The 20,209-nt window shown below is 38.8% G+C and overlaps 1 protein-coding gene across 3 annotated transcripts in view; it reads left to right on the top strand.

The window, feature by feature from the left end:
- The window catches only part of LOC126248547 (ras-related protein Rap1), a 64,963-nt gene extending 46,802 nt beyond the window's left edge, over positions 1 to 18,161 (top strand). For all 3 annotated transcript variants that reach the window (XM_049949611.1, XM_049949612.1, XM_049949613.1), the window contains 2 exons: positions 14,260 to 14,412; positions 15,320 to 18,161. In XM_049949611.1, coding sequence (XP_049805568.1) covers positions 14,260 to 14,412; positions 15,320 to 15,409 — 243 coding nt within the window. In that variant the 3' untranslated portion in view covers positions 15,410 to 18,161. The remainder of the gene's footprint in view (positions 1 to 14,259; positions 14,413 to 15,319) is intronic.
- Positions 18,162 to 20,209: the final 2,048 nt, after the last annotated feature.

Below are 20,209 nucleotides of genomic sequence, written 5' to 3'. Positions count from 1 at the left end.
AATACGTGAGCGGCGACGTGCTCTTCGCGTTTTCCGCTACCATCCTACTTTGGCCAACTGTATCCGCTATAAGCAGTCCCGTGCGCGATGCCGTCGCGTCATCCGCGATAGCAAGAAGGCAAGCTGGAAATTCTTTATTAGCTCATTTAACACCTTCACTCCCTCCTCGGAAGTTTGGAGTCGGATTCGACAGTTATCTGGCGCGCCTAGTTTCTCCCCGGTCTCTAGGCTCACTGTTGCGCATGATACGTTAGTGGACCCAGTCGCAATTTCTAACTCATTGGGTCAACACTTTGCTGAGATTTCGAGCTCTTTAATTTACCCGCCACCGTTTCTCCCGAAGAAACGTGCAGCGGAAGTGCAACCTCTTGCTTTCTCCTCTCAAAATCGCGAAAGCTATAATACTGTTTTCTCCATGCGGAAACTCCAACATGCACTCTCTCCTTCTCACTCCTCCGCCCCAGGACCGGATGGTATCCACATCCAAATGTTGCAGCATTTATCACCCCATAGTCTGCGTTACCTCCTTCACCTTTATAATCGAATTTTGACCGACAGTACTTTTCCCAGATGATGGCGGGAAGCTATCGTCGTTCCTGTTCCGAAACCTGGAAAGGACAAACATCTCCCCTGTAGCTATCGCCCCATTTCTCTCACGAGTAGTGTATGTAAGGTTTTGGAGCATATGGTGAATTTCCGTTTAGCTTGGTGGCTGGAGTCCCGCAGTCTTTTAACACCTGCCCAATGCGGTTTCCGAAAGCATCATTCTGCAGTTGACCATCTTGTTGCTCTCTCCACGTATATCTTGAACAATTTTCTCTGGAAACGCCAAACAGTAGCAATATTTTTTGATCTGGAGAGAGCATACGATACCTGTTGGAGGACAGGAATCCTCCGCACACTGTTCTCTTGGTGCTTTAGAGGTCGGCTGCCACTATTTCTTCGCGAATTTATGGCAGAGCGCACATTTCGAGTGCGGGTGAACACTACTCTCTCCCGTACTTTCTCCCAAGAAAATGGGGTACCCCAGGGCTCCGTGCTAAGTGTTGTACTGTTTGCCATTGCCATAAATCCAATTATGGACTGTCTCCTTCCCGATGTCTCAGGCTCCCTCTTTGTGGACGATTTTGCGATCTACTACAGCTCTCAATGGACCAGCCTTCTTGAACGATGTCTTCAAGGCTGTCTTGATCGCCTCCACTCTTGGAGCATCGAAACAGGCTTCTGCTTGTCTCCCAGTAAGACCGTTTGTGTTAATTTTTGGCATCGTACGGAGTTTCTTCCACCCTCCTTACATCTAGGACCTGTCAACCTTCTGTTTTCGGATGTCGCTAAATTCTTGGGTCCTATGTTTGACAGAAAACTGTGCTGGTCCTCGCACGTTTCCTATCTTTCGGCTCGCTGTCTGCGATCCCTCAACACCCTCAGTGTCCTGAATGGTACCTCCTGGGGAGCGGACCGAGTGGTCCTTCTCCGCCTCTATCGCACCTTAGTGCGCTCGAAATTGGACTATGGAAGCATAGTTTACTCCTCTGCTCGGCCGTCTACTCTTCGGCGTCTCGACTCTATCCACCACCGTGGATTGCGTTTAGTGTCTGGAGCTTTTTACACCAGCCCTGTGGAAAGCCTTTATGCTGAGACTGCTGAACCTCCGCTGTCCAATCGGCGAGCATTCCTTCCAAGTCGTTATGCTAGCCATCTGTCTTCCATGCCTGCTAATCCGGCCCATGACATTTTTTTCGACGCCTCCTTTGCTGTAGGGTATGCAGGCCGCCCTTCCTCCCTACTCCCACCAGGAGTCTTTTGTCAACTGCTCCATTCTCTTTCTTTCCGCTTTCCTAAAACCTTCTTGACAACTTGGGGTACAGCACCGCCTTGGCTCCATCCCCGGACCTGCCTGTTCCGTGACCTTCGTCAATTTCCCAAGGATGGTACCTCTTCACTTGTTTAGCATCGGGCATTTGCTGCTCTATGTGCACAAATGAAGGAAGCCACTCTTATTTACACTGATGGCTTGAAAACATCGTTAGGTGTAGGGAGTGCCTATATTGTTGGCGACACCCCAAATCGATTTTGGCTTCCCGACCAGTGTTCGGTTTATACTGCGGAGCTTCACGCTGTTCTCCAGGCTGTCCAATACATCCGCCGCCATCAGCGGATACAGTATGTTATCTGTTCCGATTCTCTCGGCTCTCTCCTCAGTCTCCAAGCTCTCTACCCTGTCCACCCTCTGGTCCACCGGATTCAGGACTGCCTGCGCTTGCTCCACTTGGGGGGCGTCTCGGTGGCGTTCCTCTGGCTCCCAGGACACGTTTGTATCTGTGGAAATGAGGCGGCCGATATAGCGGCCATTGCTGCAGTCTCTCTTCTTCGGCCAGCTATTCGATCGATTCCCTTCCCGATCTATGGAGTGTTTTATGTCGTCGTGTTGTTCTTTTATGGCACGCACATTGGTCGACACTTCCCCATAATAAATTGCGGGACGTGAAAGCTCTTCCCTGTGCTTGGACCTCTTCCTCCTGAACGCGTCGTCGGGAGGAGGTAATTTTAAGTAGACTCCGGATAGGGCACTGTCTTTTTAGCCATAGACATCTTTTAAGCGGCGATCCTTCCCCACTCTGTCCCCACTGCTCTCAGCTGTGGATGGTAAGACACCTTTTAATTGAGTGCCCCTATTGTACTCCATTACGTGCCCGTCTATAGCTGTCGCCTGATATATCGTCCATTTTAGCAGATGACACGCGCTCGGCCGATCGCGTTCTCGAGTTTATTAGTGCCAGTGAGATGACGTCAGTCATTTGAAGCTCTTTTTGGGGACAACCAACCCCTTTCTGTAGTGGATTTTTAAGCTTTCCTTCTGCTTTTAGTTTCTCCAATTTTTTGAGTTTCGTTCCCATTGCTGCTGGTTTCCATTTTCGTTTTTTACCGTTTCCTAAGTTACAGACCGGGCGCTAATGACCATAGCAGTTTTGCGCCCCATAACCAAAACAAAAAAAGCAAGATTTCACAATTGTAAGAGCCATTTTTAGAACTGAATCGTGTTAAATATGGAAATCTACACATGATGATGTTTATTTAATTTTTGTGATAGTTTATTATTTGTTGTATGATGATCTAGTACTTCTTTAAATTGCTTGTCACCACTGGTCCGTGGTGTGCTTCATAATACGAGATGCCATCTGCAGCTGATATGCTGAAATTCATAGGGGTTACTAGTTTGCATCTTCATCAATATGATAAAATGTAATTACAAATATCACCATTGGATTGTTTTCACATTATTCCAAATACACCCAAACACACTGTTAATACTGTTCATGGATATACCAGAGTTAGTCTTAACGTTGTAATTTTCATCTCCAAGAAATAATTAGGTAATTAATGTTGTATTTCGCGGCAGTGCTGGTACACTTTGAATCCCCACCCCACAGTACTGTGCAAAATTCTTTCAGGAATAAAAACTAAAAGGAGCAGCCTATTATTGAAATGAAGGTAGGAAGTGCCCTTTTTTTCTTCTTCTCCAGTGATGACTGTAGTGTGCCATTATTGCAGACATGTTCCTACAGATAAGATTGACACAATTTTTGTAGGTGGTAATGAGGTCTGTGACTGACTACACCTAGTATGTGTTTCGCCTTACGTAGCATATTATGCAATAAAGGGTTGATGCAGCCCGTCGTGAAAATTTATCCACAGGAAATGTATTCACAGTTGCGTAGTATCTAAAATTTATCTTTTTGTATCTGCTGCTGTCCGTTTGGACAAAATATTAAAAGATATGTTGTTTATTTCTGCCATATTTTATAATTATTGCACAAGCTTGATTAAAAACAAAATGTCTTCATAATTCGATAATTTTCACAATCCTTAAAAATATGTGACTGGTATGAGTACAACCATTCTTGCTCTTCAGACATGCTACTGAATGTGGTACATTTATGAATCGTGGTATATAGTTCAAATGAAAGGGTGTATTCGCATTGGCAGTGCACATCCTGAACTTGCAGAATCGGTGAAATACTTGCCTGTAAGTCATGGTCACAAAAAAAGATTGGCAGTCATATCACTCCAGTCACATCATGCTCATTAGAAAAGTGTCATATTTTGGTTCTGTTGGGGCTGATGGGAATAGGGGTTATTAGAAAGATAAATAACATACTTCCAAATCATTTGTCCATAAATGCACACTCAAACATTCAGCAGGAATGCAAGGGAAGGAGAGAGCGAAAATAGGTTCAGAGATATTTGGATTTTAAATTGTGACATTGGTTGTCAGGTGAACACAATGAATGTGTCCACCTCTCCTCTTTCAGGACCAATTTTAGTGATTAGAATTTCTTTCGGCGCCCAGATTTAAAAGAATTTCTCAATGGCTTCAGCCATGAAGATAGAATGCTGAAAGTTTGTTTGTGTGTTTTTTTTTTTTTTTTTTTTTTTTTTTTTTTTTTTTTAGCACTAAAATGTTTCTCAAATGATGTGTTTAACTTCACATTTTTTACTGCCGGAGACCTTTGCCGTGTTAAAATTAAACAGATGGTTTAGAAGAGTCCTTTGGATTTGCAAAACCATTGAAAGAAACTTCGTGCTACTACCATTAATGATTTCCTCTTGACTTAACTTCCAGGTTGGTGTTGATTGAAGCAATACCAAATATTGAAAGTGGATATCCTAAAGCTACTGACCACACGTGCTAAGTTTGTGTTCATTCTGGCTGTTATTGGAGTATAGTCTAATAATGTTTATGTGCAACCCATCACTTGTTAGCATTGAATATTACCCAAGGAATACAAATAAACTGAGGCTGCCGATACTGAGTGAATGTAGGTTCTCTCTTGTGGAAGTTGGTAGTTAGCGTTAGCTCCTGGAAAATGTGTAATTTATTTACCATCATATTTTTTTAAATGTTAACGTAGCCCACGTTTTCTTCAAACGTTCATTTTGGAAGACACTTCATTAGTTACAGGTGAAACTAAAGGTATTTATAGAAAACTGGTACTATTCCCATTGGTTTATAGCAGACTTAGATATTTGCTAGTAGGCAACTCAAAATTTGCATCTATTTTTGGTGAAATTCACATATATTTTTTGGAAAAATTTGCTTTTTTAAAGTGAGTAGGTGTAAAAATTTAAAAAGTTGTCACATTATGTGCCTTCAGATGAAGCCTTAGAGCTTTGAAATTGACTCTGTCAGAAACAAACTGGTGATGGTGAACTTTTTGACTGGAGTGTTTGCTTTTGAAAAAACTTCAACAGTTTTTTTTTCCCAAAATGGCCTTTGCTTGTGTTCTTCTTTACTGATAGTGACATCATATTCATACGAATCCATTGTGGAAAATAGATGAAATATTTGTTGAAGTGATTCAGAAGAGTAGTCTGACTACATATTTAATATTTATTCGGTGATTAGCTGTACAGACAGTTGACAAAAGTATGGAAGTACGGGGAAATGACACTGCTACTGCTAATGTGTTCATTTCAGGAACTTGAATTATCTATTGCAGAAATACATAAGTTTTATGTGTTGATCCTCTACAACACTAATACATCTTAATCTTTCCAGTTTTATAGATTGCTTCCAGCATGATAGAAAGTGAAATCCGATGAGTATATGAACAGTATCATTCCTGTGTACGCAATGTGTAATGAGGTTCACAATTATTTTTTTTTTTTTTTAAAGATTCCTTGTTCACGATTTAAAAAAAATCATATAGTCTTCTGGCTCTGCTGCAAATTCTCTTTGCTGATTAGTATGGTCATGTGCCGAACACCTTCCAAGCCACCTTTTCCCCCTTGCTGCTTCCTCTTGCTTTCCATTTTTGGAGTACATAGCGATTTCAATTGCAATACATGCATAGTAGAGCCACGACATATTTGCTACAAGGGCAGAGTGCTGACACCTTGGGCACAACTATTGCAGAATAAGTGTGTGCCATTTCTGGCCTTACATTTTCATGTAACATATTGACTCATTACTGTTGCCCAGTAAATACTAAGCATGTGAGGGGCTCTTTTAGATGCTAGGCTTCATGATGTGAGTTCTACGTTCCATTATGTTCTTATACTGATTGTCTCGAGATTGAACTTTGAGAGATCATAGTCCATCAAATAATTTTGCATTTACAAATTTTGAGGCAGAATTCAAATCTATATTTACATTTATCAAAAAATGCGAATTTTTCAGGTCCTTAGTTATTAGTACGAGCGCCTTCGTATATTTGGTTACTGTGCTTGTTCTGTTGTGGGCTTTAAAGTACGTTACCACTAGAGCTTGTTTTTTTCCGTTTTGTTGTGAAGGGAATTAGTTTAGTATTATTGTACATTAACTGGATTTTCACAGTTGTTGTCCTGAAAGTTTAGGCAAAACAGTTTTTCTTAAATATTATTTAAGTTGTGGTCTTGGAATTCAACAAACAGGGTGAATCAAAAAGGACTTTTACACTCATGAAATGATAAATAAATTCATTTAGATAACTTACAGAATTGGTAGGTGTGCCTTTTGTAGCAAACAACATAAAGTTTGATTCACATAGTGCATCAGTACCCCATTCTGCCACCAAGAATGCCAACATAGTACACAGTTAAAATGTTACTTTCACTGGTGCGGGTTGTGCTCACTGTGTTTCATGAAATGAACTCCACAACTGTTCCACAGATTGATGTAGATGACACAGATGGGATGGTTTACTACCAAGAAGGTGGTGCATCACCTCATTTTCTCACAGAAATTGGGGGGGGGGGGGGGGGTTCATTGATAATCACTTCCCAGGTCGGTGAATTGGCCGTGAAGGTCTGATTGTCCCAGACTTGAAACCACTGGATTTGTGTGTCAGAGGTTTCATTACAGACCGTTTGTATGTTCTCCCCCCCCCCCCCCCCCTCCCAAATGATTAAGCCAACCTGAAAAATTGAATCTATTCTGCAGTTGCATAAGTTGTGTCCAATTTGCTGCGACAAGTGTGGGAAGAAATTGACAACCAGCAGGATGTGTGCTGCATTACAAATGGTAGTCACGTTGAACCAAAAATGACACTTGACACTTTTATGTCAAACTTGACGTTGTTTACTACAAAATGAAACATCTGCCAATTCTGTATGTTATCTCAATAAATTTCTGCATCATTCCAAAGTTGTAAGGTTGTTTTTGACTTGCCCTGTATTGTTAACTACCCTCTCTACCCGTTGCCTGCAGCCCTTGCTGCCTTGCCTTTTGTCCCTAGTACTGTGCATGTGATTCATTGATGCTTAAAACTAAATCTCTAACATCAAAAGTTAATTGTAGGCTAGTTGTACTTCCCCACAGGACTGAAACCTTTGCTGCCCAGACTCTGTGCCGCCCCTCCTCCCCACCCTATCTATCTCCTCTCCACCCCCTCCTCTTCCTTCTGATTTGGGGCCATGTTTTTTGTTACCTTGATTTGGAATTTAAGCCGCTTAAAATGAGTGAGATCATTGGTATATGGGGTATGATAGGGACCTCTTCAGCTTCAGGATCTGTGAGGATACCGTATTTACTCGAATCTAAGCCGTACCTGACATTTGAGACTCGAAATTCAAGGGGAGAGAAAAGTTATAGGCCGCACCCCCAAATAGAAACAAAGTTGGTCCATTGTAATATGAGAGACAATTTAGGTCAAATGAATGACGATACAGCTACAGTAGTTTCGTTCGAGTCTTAAGCTTAGCAGTTAAGCTTTTCCATGTAGCCATTGCTATGCTCTGTCCATATTTATACGGTTACCATTCCTTTTTCACTTGCTTCGTCTGGTTTGAATTGATTGCTTATTTTTCTTTGGTCTGATAAGTTCCGTTCTTTGTTATTGGTGTTTACGTCACTCTAAGCTGAAAATTCATTACTGTACTGTGTTGTGCATTGTTTGTTGCATTCTGATAATGAGTGTTTACGGCCTGTCGCCGCTTGCGGCATGACTTGCTTTTATGCGCGCTAACACTGCTTACAATAAAGAAGAGGAATCGTCTCATTAGCGAAACAATGGCAAGAGACTGCTATTGGTTGTTACTTTCACTGCTGCTTTCTTTGATAATGATCACCAAGAAGCAAATAATAGACTGCGTATGATAGATGATGTTCTTAACGAGAGTTTAGTGAAAATTTTTCTCCATTTGAAAATCTTTACAGGCGCCTCTGTAGTACATTACATTCTGCACAGAAATTAGTCATCTTAGATTTAAAAATCTTGTCAATTGCCGTGCTTCATTTCTGACTGTATCACTATTAGGCATAAGAATAATATGAATATAAACATGACATGATATGTATATTCTTCCGCGTTTGCTGTTTTCTCACTCTAGTTTCGCAGTTTATTAGGAAGATAGGATTTAAATGAGATAGCAGCAAACATGAAAGAATACATGCCAAAATGTTTATATTCGTATTATTCTTGTGGTGAAGAGAATACTGCATGTGATTCACAATTCATAAAAGTTCTTATTAGCAATATCTCTTGTCACAGGTAGGAAAAAATTCAGAATGTAGAGTTGGCCATATTGACAAACATCCCAAACAGTCTTGCCAGTCGCCGTCGGATTTTCGTAGTACGTTGAAATGCTGCTACATTCGAAGATGAACAATACGGAATTTGTATTTACTTCGTTGGATAATGTATGAAAATGCAGTGGTCGAAACTCGAGGCGAAGAAAAAAGCTCGTCTTCCGCCTTTTTTGTTTTATTCTTTTAATTTACTGATTCAGAGGTTTTGTTGCCAGTATTTATCTTTGTGCCTGCAAAGCATGCCTGTGTAGCACTACATAATTCGACGGCAGAATTTAGTTGTGGCGGCACCTACCAACATTTTTCAGAACTTCCGCTTATTTTGCACTCGATTCTAAGCCGCAGGTGGGTTTTTGGATTACAAAACCTGGAAAAAAGTGCGGCTTAGATTCGAGTAAATACGGTAGTAGCTTCACTGACAGTATTTTGCATAGTTTTAATCTGCGAATCGGTAAGACTACAAAGTTTCAGACAATACTGATTACATATTAGTATTCTCATCATAAGCTGATAAACCATTAATGCAACTTCCCTGTTTTTTGTTAAAACTTACTGCAAGGGGGGAAAAATGGTTCATTACTGTGTATATACAGTTTTTGTTTATAATTATATATAAGGAAATGAATGTAGATTGTAGAAACATTTTGTGTAATGGTTTAAATGCCACAGGGTGGCCCACCAAAATGTGCTATTTCATATTTCTGAAACAAAACAGAATTTGAAAAATGCCATTGGCGGGCAAGCACCTAGGTCAGGGGCTTACTCAATGAGCAGGAATGCACTATCCACAAAACCAAAGACACATCACTTTCAATATAGCTCTTCTTCTCTTTTTTCTTTCTTTTTTAATGGTGGTGTGGCATTGTTCTACAATGGAAGAGACCCCCTCCATCATTTTATTTGTTGTAGGATGGATTAAATGATACACACACATGATACATTATTTGTTGTTCTTCCAACAAACATAAGAGGTGTACACCCATTAGAGCCTAAGTCCCACTACACAATGATGCTCAGTCAGTCCTTAGAAATGCCTCTCTCCCGGTTGCCACTACTTGCAAATGACTATCGCTAATAAGAAGCAATATCATTATTTCTAAACAATTATATAACGAGTGACACAGTGATTAATGCACTGGACTTGAATTTGAGATAATTGTGATTCAGACCTGCAGCACACCACTCAGATTCCTTCCCAAAATCAGTCCGGGTGAATGACAGTAGGTTTTCCTCTGGGGCACATGTAATTTACTTCCCCAGCCGTGTTCCATTGTCACCTACCCTCAATCTAATGACAATAATAGGACATAAAACCCAAATTTTCTTTCCATTTTTTTTCCTTAGAGCCAACTTGAGCTCCCTCCCCTCCCCTCCTTCCTCTGTCCATCTGCTGTTGAAACTTCACTTAAAACACCTGAGGTTGGCTGCCCAACAATTATATATAAGGGGAACCTGGCGAATGTTACCCATGCTGGGAATCGATCTTCCAAGAAACAGATTGATAAATATTTAGGTTGCTGCAATCAGGAGTCAGAATAATGAGTGGGTACATAACTGACACATTTTTGTCCAGCATACTGCGTATATCATGAGAAGGATGATTCGCCCTCCCATAGGCTCACAATATGGCTTCAGTGATAACATGTTTATTTGCACGAATTGTGCGTTTTTTGAGATCTTTCTGGCATGTCTTCCATTTGGACGTTACTCCTGAATGTTTTTATTTTATGCCCCTTGTTGCATACATTTTGTGTGTGCACTGCTTATATTGCATTGTAATTACGCAATTTTCAATGTAGAGTAATGAGACATGTAAGCTAGGTGCAGTGAAATTGTCACCAGATGTTGGATTCTGCAGCTTGTGAATCCAGACCTCACAGTGCCAGACTGAAGTGAACAAAGCTAGGCTGCTGACAGTGTGACCTAACCATGGATGGCAAATGAATCAGAACCCTATGTTAAAGTGTTGCCATAAACTGTGGGTAATGTGATATGATCTCACATGGTACGTACATGTATATAAGCAACCTGAAAAATACGATACACAGTGATCTGTGGCTGCTAATGGCAATGTAGGGTTTGGAAAAGTGTTCTTTTTTAGTGCCTGTAGGAGGATACAGGATGAATGATAAGAGTGCTGTAAATGTGGGAAAAATGTAATCCAGATGATTGGAAAAACAAGCCTACGATCTTAAAGTACAGTATTAGCGATATGCTGTTTAACAGTCATTTCGATCAGAAATCTGGGCAGGACATTGCAAAGCAACATGAAGTGGAACTAGAACACATTGTCATTTGTTGGGAAGGGGAGATTAATTGGGAGAATGATAGGTAAGTGTAGCTGATCTTAAGTTCTTCAGTACAGCTAGTGTGTTTGGAATCCCCGTCCAGTTCCATGAAAGGAACACACAGAGACTGTTGTGCAGTTGAGAGGCACACTACTAGATTCATAATCAGTATATTCGATAACACTCGAGTATTACAGGATGTTTTTAAACTCAAATGGGAATCTCAGGAGGGAAGATGTTCTTTTAGCAAAACACTATTGTGAAAGTTTGGAAAACTGGTATTTGAGATACACTGCAGAATAATTCTACTGTCACAACCATTCATCTCACGTAAGGTCCATGAAGAAAACATTAAGATAAATCAGGGCTGGTATGGAAGTAGGTGAATATGGATTGGGGCTAAGAAATGAAAGAGGAAGCCGCCTGGTAGAATTTTGCACAGAGCACAACATAATCATAGCTAACACTTGGTTTAAGAATCATGAAAGAAGGTTGTATACATGGAAGAACCCTGGAGATACTAAAAGGTATCATATAGATTATATAATGGTAAGACAGAGATTTAGGAACCAGGTTTTAAATTGTAAGATATTTCCAGGGGCAGATGTGGACTCTGACCACAATCTATTGGTTATGAACTGTAGATTAAAACTGAAGAAACTGCAAAAAGGTGGGAATTTAAGGAGATGGGACCTGGATAAACTGAAAGAACCAGAGGTTGTACAGAGTTTCAGGGAGAGCATAAGGGAACAATTGACAGGAATGGGGGAAAGAAATACAGTAGAAGAAGAATGGGTAGCTTTGAGGGATGAAGTAGCGAAGGCAGCAGAGGATCAAGTAGGTAAAAAGACGAGGGCTAGTAGAAATCCTTGGGTAACAGAAGAAATATTGAATTTAATTGATGAAAGGAGAAAATATAAAAATGCAGTAAATGAAGCAGGCAAAAAGGAATACAAACGTCTCAAAAATGAGATCGACAGGAAGTGCAAAATGGCTAAGCAGGGATGGCTAGAGGACAAATGTAAGGATGTAGAGGCTATCTCACTAGGGGTAAGATAGATACTGCCTACAGGAAAATTAAAGAAACCTTTGGAGATAAGAGAACCACTTGTATGAACATCAAGAGCTCAGATGGAAACCCAGTTCTAAGCAAAGAAGGGAAAGCAGAAAGGTGGAAGGAGTATATAGAGGGTCTATACAAGGGCGATGTACTTGAGGACAATATTATGGAAATGGAAGAGGATGTAGATGAAGATGAAATGGGAGATGTGATACTGCGTGAAGAGTTTGACAGAGCACTGAAAGACCTGAGTCGAAACAAGGCCCCCGGAGTAGACAACATTCCATTGGAACTACTGACGGCCTTGGGAGAGCCAGTCCTGACAAAACTCTACCATCTGGTGAGCAAGATGTATGAAACAGGCGAAATACCCTCAGACTTCAAGAAGAATATAATAATTCCAATCCCAAAGAAAGCAGGTGTTGACAGATGTGAAAATTACCGAACTATCAGTTGAATAAGTCACAGCTGCAAAATACTAACACGAATTCCGTACAGACGAATGGAAAAACTAGTAGAAGCCAACCTCGGTGAAGATCAGTTTGGATTCCGTAGAAACACTGGAACACGTGAGGCAATACTGACCTTACGACTTATCTTAGAAGAAAGATTAAGGAAAGGCAAACCTACGTTTCTAGCATTTGTAGACTTAGAGAAAGCTTTTGACAATGTTGACTGGAATACTCTCTTTCAAATTCTAAAGGTGGCAGGGGTAAAATACAGGGAGCGAAAGGCTATTTACAATTTGTACAGAAACCAGATGGCAGTTATATGAGTCGAGGGACATGAAAGGGAAGCAGTGGTTGGGAAGGGAGTGAGACAGGGTTGTAGCCTCTCCCCGATGTTGTTCAATCTGTATATTGAGCAAGCAGTAAAGGAAACAACAGAAAAATTCGGAGTAGGTATTAAAATTCATGGAGAAGAAATAAAAACTTTGAGGTTCGCCTATGACATTGTAATTCTGTCAGAGACAGCGAAGGACTTGGAAGAGCAGTTGAATGGAATGGACAGTGTCTTGAAAGGAGGATATAAGATGAACATCAACAAAAGCAAAACAAGGATAATGGAATGTAGTCTAATGAAGTCGGGTGATGCTGAGGGAATTAGATTAGGAAATGAGGCACTTAAAGTAGTAAAGGAGTTTTGCTATTTGGGGAGCAAAATAACTGATAATGGTCGAAGTAGAGAGGATATAAAATGTAGGCTGGCAATAGCAAGGAAAGCGTTTCTGAAGAAGAGAAATTTGTTAACATCCAGTATTGATTTAAGTGTCAGGAAGTCATTTCTGAAAGTATTCGTATGGAGTGTAGCCATGTATGGAAGTGAAACATGGACGATAAATAGTTTGGACAAGAAGAGAATAGAAGCTTTAGAAATGTGGTGCTACAGAAGAATGCTGAAAATTAGATGGGTAGATCACATAACTAATGAGGAAGTATTGAATAGGATTGGGGAGAAGAGAAGTTTGTGGCACAACTTGACCATAAGAAGGGATCGGTTGGTAGGACATGTTCTGAGGCATCAAGGGATCACCAATTTAGTATTGGAGGGCAGCGTGGAGGGTAAAAATCGTAGAGGGAGACCAAGAGATGAATACACTAAGCAGATTCAGAAGGATGTAGGTTGCAGTAGGTACTGGGAGATGAAAAAGCTTGCACAGGATAGAGTAGCATGGAGAGCTGCATCAAACCAGTCTCAGGACTGAAGACAACAACAACAACAACAACAACAACAACAACAACAATGGAAGTGTATAGACAATCACTTTTCCCTTTCTCCAGTTGCTAGTGGAATAACTAGCAGTGGTACAAGGTACCTTTTGCCATGAACAATATAATGGCTTGCAGAGTATGTATGTAGTTTTAATGTCCAATTGAGTAAAATTTAATGTGTAAATCCATCCAGTTCAAGTACTCTCCAGTTAGTCGAATTTTCCTGAAACATTTATTGTATTTGTAAGATATATTTTGAGTGTGTGGAAATTCCTTAACATGCATGTACCATAAAGCTAGGAGCAAAGTTCATGTACAGAAATTCTGAAAGCAAGACAGATTCATTGCAGAGCAGTAACTGCATTAAAAACAGTGTTCAATTGTATAAAGAAAAGACATATGCAACTTGTACTTGATTTCAATTTATGATAGCTTCAATTTTCCTACAGTGACATACAGACAATTTTTATGTTAAAATCTTGGTAGGTAATGAAAATAATATATAACAAGTTCGGTAATTCGATCCAGATTCTTAGTCTTGTTTCTGAGCATTGAAGGTACTATCTTTCGTTGCGGAGAACTTTTTTTGGAGAGATTAATGCAACATACTGTGTTGCATTCCAAATGTATTACTGCAAATACTTGTTCTTTCGTCATTACTAGAATTGCATTATTATTATTATTTTTCAGGATACCGATGATGTTCCCATGGTGTTAGTGGGTAACAAATGTGATTTAGAAGATGAAAGGGTCGTAGGAAAGGATCAAGGTGTCAATCTTGCCCGACAGTTCAACTGTGCATTTATGGAAACTTCTGCCAAAGCCAAAATCAATGTAAATGATGTACGTATCTAAGAAAAATACTTTCCTTTCAAAGACTTTTAAATCACTTTTCAAGTGGTGAGAACTTCTTGGTGTATCTTGTTATATATGTTTTCATAAATTATTAATTTAACAATAGGTTCTATTATATATTCTTTCATATTTACTGAACTTTTAACTGTGCTATCCTAGTGTTACTGAAGCAGGTGCTCATTCAAATGTTGGTTTTCTGCATTTACATAAATTTTCTGTTCGTAATGATGCTTCACTTCTTGCTTCAGAAATGGTCACAATCTTTGCAAATGAATAAGTAGGCATAACCTTGTGTCATGTAAATTTACATGATTAAAATTGAGAGACTTTGTTCACAAATTTGAAGTTTTCTATTATGTACTTCCAATCCAGAAGCAAAATTCTGTTAAAGAAACATTAGTTAAAGATTTTTATTTTTAAAAAGGTTTATTCTTTGGCACCATTCGCTTCTGCTGTTATGGAGTGGTCACTGAACTTTGTTTCTGACTGTACAGAACAAAAATCAGACCACCATTAGCTCATATTCATTGTGTATACATGGTCTGAAATTACAAGATCTGTGAAACTGGCAATAAAAATTGATGGATAAGGAGGGCCCCCCACACTAGGAACCTGTGAGGAAACAGAAAAAATGGACAGACTTGAAGTAATGAAGAGATTAAAATAAATAGTGTTGCTAATTATTAAACTAATGGTTGAGATCACTTCAAAAGTCTGTTTTTTCCCAATGTTAGTTGCTGCTAATAGTAATCAGAAAATTGTAAAAGTAAATAATTTATCTGAATGTTTTGACTTTATTGCAAAAAACCGGTTGATTTAGCTTTGTAGTCCCTCTGTCCATTGAGTATCTGAATAAGACCACTCTTATAATAAATGATCGGTTTGTCTTTTTCAGATCTTCTACGATTTAGTGCGGCAAATAAACAAGAAGTCACCTGAAAAGAAGCTGAATAAAAAAAAGAAGTCAGTATGTGAATTACTATAAGAAAGACTGGACCAGTGCTGTGATTGGCAATACTGAACACTGTTGAATGTGGCTGGTATTGACCAGTTGAAGAGGCCTCTCAAGGTATCTTCTCATCGGTGAATCTGTGGTCGTGCTGCTGTTTCAGATTACCCACAAGCCAGCCTGGCCATTATCCCACCCTCACAATCAGAGCACAAAGAATTGTAACACAGTGCCAGTGCTGTTAGTTCCAATTTATTACAGAGAATGAAAAAGAATGTTCAATGGGAACTACTGTATTGGCCTATTGTAAAGAAATTCAGTGCAGGATATCCATTATTCCTTCTTACGTGGACTTCTGCATTATACCTCTTGATGGAGATACAGTCATCCATCCAAATCTCTGGAAAAAGAGGAGGGGTCTGATTAATAATTCTCAGATTCATGAAAGTCTGTAGTAGATGTTTCCTTCTTGAGCCTGTGGTGTTACATTTAATTTTGTGATCTGTATGTTTATCTGCTAATGTTATCTTTACTTGCGTCATGTATCATGTGACATGTTAAACATATTTATACAGTAAAAATTTATGCTGCATCATTTTATTGTTAAATTTCCTTTATTTTCTGTATGGAACGAAATATTTGTGATGTGCTTCAGAAATTCTGGCAGTGCTTGTGTATGAATCTACCAATGCAGGACTTGATTTATAACTTTTTAGGTACAAAGTATAGAAAGTGCAAATCAATACAATGAAAATTGACATTTCTTAGAAAAAGTTCATTTTCTTCACAATTGTTTAAAATTGGTATGATGCTGAGGAGTTACTGCCATTTTAAGTGTTTGTTACTGCTTTATTTATTAGCTCTTATCAGTATGTGACGAATTTAGTGTTTATATTCATATACAAATTGCCTCAAATTATGTTACAGATCTATCTTATTAGACCTATGGAAAATAATTATACTTTCATTTTCCTTTGTTTTTCAGTTTCATGTAAAATCCCTGGCACTGTGCCACTAGTGTAAAGCTTTTGTATTACTTTTATCCAAGAGTATGTTAATCTGCTATAGTTAATATTCATTGTAAAGATTTATCCTTGGAAATAAGCATCACAGATTCCAGGCTATTTATAAAATATTAAAGTCATTATTTCACATTTTGTGAACGTGAAAGTAGGACAGGTTTTTTCATTCAAGAAATATCCAATAAACTGTGGACACCCTATTGTTGTTAATGGGCACTTTCTCCACATCTTTAGTGCTGGGAATTTAGCTGAAAAACCAAAGGTTTTGTTATTTAATTTTAATTTAAATTTTAAATTATATTTATCACTGTTGTTGAACATAAATATTTAATGAAATCATTTTGGTGGCTATGTAAACATTTTCCATCTGCAAGTTATGTCCAGTAGGATACAACATATGTTTTCTATCTGAAAATAATCAGACTCTGAAATTAAATCATAACTGTAAAAATGTGCTTTAATTACAGTTCCAAGTAAATGAGCCGCAGTTATTGTTTTTCTTCAGTGTATGTCTGAAATTTTTTGTTAAGAGTTTCCTTGTGCTTGAAATGTCATGTCTGTATTGAGGGCTACCTAATTTTTGAATAGCTTATAGAAAGTTCACCTCAAAGAAATTCACAAAATAAAGGACCCTGTTTCATTACCTTCATTAAATTAAAATTGTTGTGGAGAAGTCCCATTAAATAAAATTTTGAAATGTCCACTTAACGAAATTAGAGGGACCAATATAAGTGGTGTTAATGGATGATTGTTAATAAAGGGTCCCAAAATGTCATTTTATTTATTTTGCTATACAGGCATGACAACACGGAATTAAAAAGTTGCTGGTATGGTACCTGTGAAGCATTTTCAATGTTCTCTGCAAAGTGAGGAGTAACCATTCCTGCTTCTCTATCAAGTCATGTTGTAGACCAATCAGATGAAAGAAAATTAGGTTGAACAATTTAACTTTGTGGCTTCTTGCACACATTGCAGAAATTAAGACTGACTGCATAAATTCTAGTTAACAGCACAGTTCTGTAACTGATTTGCCTGATTAAAACACCAAAAGTGTTGGATGCATCTTATCAAAATATGAATAAGCTACTACCCCTTAGCTCAGTGGACCTCTCTATGTGGCAAATTAAATGCCTTAATGGGAAGAGTAGCTCTTGTTAACTACTTAGATTTGAGAACTAAGTTATTTATAGATTAATGAGAAAATGGGCATTTGGAAGAAGCGCAAAGACCAGTACACTCGCGTGGTGTTTAGTTGAGGTTATGTGAAGAGTTGGATGTGCAAAATCAAGCAGCCATGTGATTTGGATTCTTGGTCTCAATCTCTCTTATAAATGATGTATTTAGATGATGTGTTCTATGACTGCCTTAAAGATGCTAATATTTTGTATTGAATGTTTTGCATGCCTATGTAATTAATGCACGCTGATTTCATTAAGAAAGTGGTCACATTAATAAACAGCCACATGTTGAATTATTTTCATTTGAATTGTTGCCATGGTTTTAAGAAAATTACAGGATACAGATAGTATATATTTAGTGATTCTCATTATCACATAGCCTACTTTTCCTGTCACTTCTTTCCTGTGCACAGCCCCTCCTTCTTTCCAGATTGAGCAACAAAGCTGTACAGCAATATTCTTCCATGTTATGCGTGAATGCAAGGTTGTGTGTTCGTCTATGTGATCCATAAGTTGTGTGCATGATTGTATATATTGGTAATAATAATACTTTGGTTCATGAAAGTAATAAATCTATCCTGAATTGAATGAGAGTTTTAATATTACAGTGACATTTTTTTAGTGCATGCTGTACACCGAAGGAGTTGGAGTGAAAATGGTGAATATATGTTAAATCCATAGTGTAATCACACTCGTTCAATGTGGCTGGCCTGCTATGCCATTTTGTGACCATCGAGCCTTCCATATATGCAATAAATACAGTACCTCGATGCCATTGTGATACAATGGAGACAGGCAAATGTGTTCCAACAAACTGTTTTCTTTGTTGAAAACTGATCTTTAATCATTTTATGAAGTTGTTATAAAAGTTTTAAGAAGTTTAATAAATGCATAATAATTTAAAATACATGAAAATGCTTTGTTTTTTACTTATCACACTTCTGGAAATAGACACTGTCAGGATAGTTATGTCAAAATGTCCCATGTAAAGTGAGTGTGAATAATTGAGGTATTTCAGAAACTTATTTCAAAGTAAAACCTAATTTCAGTTTATATGCCTTTGTTTGTGGGGAAAAGAAAATCAGTTTTTGATGTACCCTTGTACAGGTAGTTTTGTCTTCTGTTACATGTGAGGCTATTGAAGTTTTCATGCTGGAGCAGAGACAAAGTTCAACCAGCATTATTCATAGTGTTGTCAGACAATGAAAATTTGGCTGGTTGGAGTTCTGTGCAAAATGTTTCTTTTCCTTTTTCGTGTTTGTAACTCACAAATCACATTTGGTGCTTGCATATGCTGTGTGTTATGTATTTTTAGTGAGAGTGAGTGAGTGAGTGAGTGAGTGTGTGTGTGTGTGTGTGTGTGTGTGTGTGTGTGTTAACTTCCAACTCTATTTTTCGTTCATTTTATTTTTTATTGTTGTCACTATAGTTGTTAGTCACTGTGATGTTTAAGAAATTTTACAATATTATAACATTCATTGTGAGACTGTACATATGAAAACTGTCATTTCACAAAAAATATAGAACCAAGTTTATATGGAAGATATGAGGTACACAAGGTGAAGGGAAATTCGCACACTCGGGCCTTGCAGTGCGACTCCTCACATGCCAGTGATAAAAGATGTCTCACAAAATTTCATCCGGCGAATACATCCGGCAGGAAAACGATGTTAGAGTGGCAATCTGGCAACACTGTAACCACATGTATGGTCACTACCTGTGTCAGCACATGTTCGTTGTTTTGTACACCTGGTGCAGTGGATAGAGTTTGGGGTCAGCATGCAGGAGGTTAATGGTTTCATCCTGGGTTGATGCATATGGGTGTTTTTTTAAAGTGTAGTGCAGGTGGTGAGTATCTGGCATCTTCATCGTCAACAGCGATTGCAGTGGGTACTCTAGAAAACATCTTCACTTACATACTACAGTCGTAGAAATGGAAGACTGGTCAGCTTTGAAAGAACCCCTTTGCACATCATGGGTGTGAATTTATTCACACCACTTCATCTAGTAGACGCGAAAACTGTTTCCTTTGTACTCTCCTCCAGTGTCCCATAGATCAGTACCAACTATTATTCTTGCCTCGTTAAAGTCCATTCCATTCCATTAGGGCCTTACATTACCAGTAGGACTAGCAACGTGCTTTGCAAATAGAATCTTATTCTATCAATGGGATTTTGGAAACATCACGTCAATCACCATTAGGGAAACAGTGTAATTCGAAACCGAACATTTCAAAATTAGTGGTGTTGGTATGAATCACGCAGAACAATATCTGTCAGAGAGGGGTAATGCACGTTCGATGGAACAGCGCGCAGGACTGACTGCTTCTTTATACTATATGCACTGTCCCCCAGACAGGGACTAGTTGCAAGCAGAGTAACGCGCCCGTGACAGACTCCAGGCACATGCATAAATGTATCAAATTTTCTCACTGTAAATCTCTAAACCAGTGTGGCAGAGGTATGGCATAACAAACGATGAATATGTGGATATGATTTTGGCCTTCAGTGATCTGATAACTGGGCTGGTGTCACCGCTCGTGAATATGCTGCTAGATATCCTTGTCAACACCATCCAGATAAAAATGTTTCGTGGTCTCGTGCTGCACGTTCGGGAGTTACGTTCTTTCCTTTGCT

The sequence above is a fragment of the Schistocerca nitens genome, chromosome 3 (assembly GCF_023898315.1).
Source record: "Schistocerca nitens isolate TAMUIC-IGC-003100 chromosome 3, iqSchNite1.1, whole genome shotgun sequence".
Classification (NCBI taxonomy): domain Eukaryota; kingdom Metazoa; phylum Arthropoda; class Insecta; order Orthoptera; family Acrididae; genus Schistocerca; species Schistocerca nitens.
This window is presented reverse-complemented; position numbering and strand designations above follow the sequence as displayed.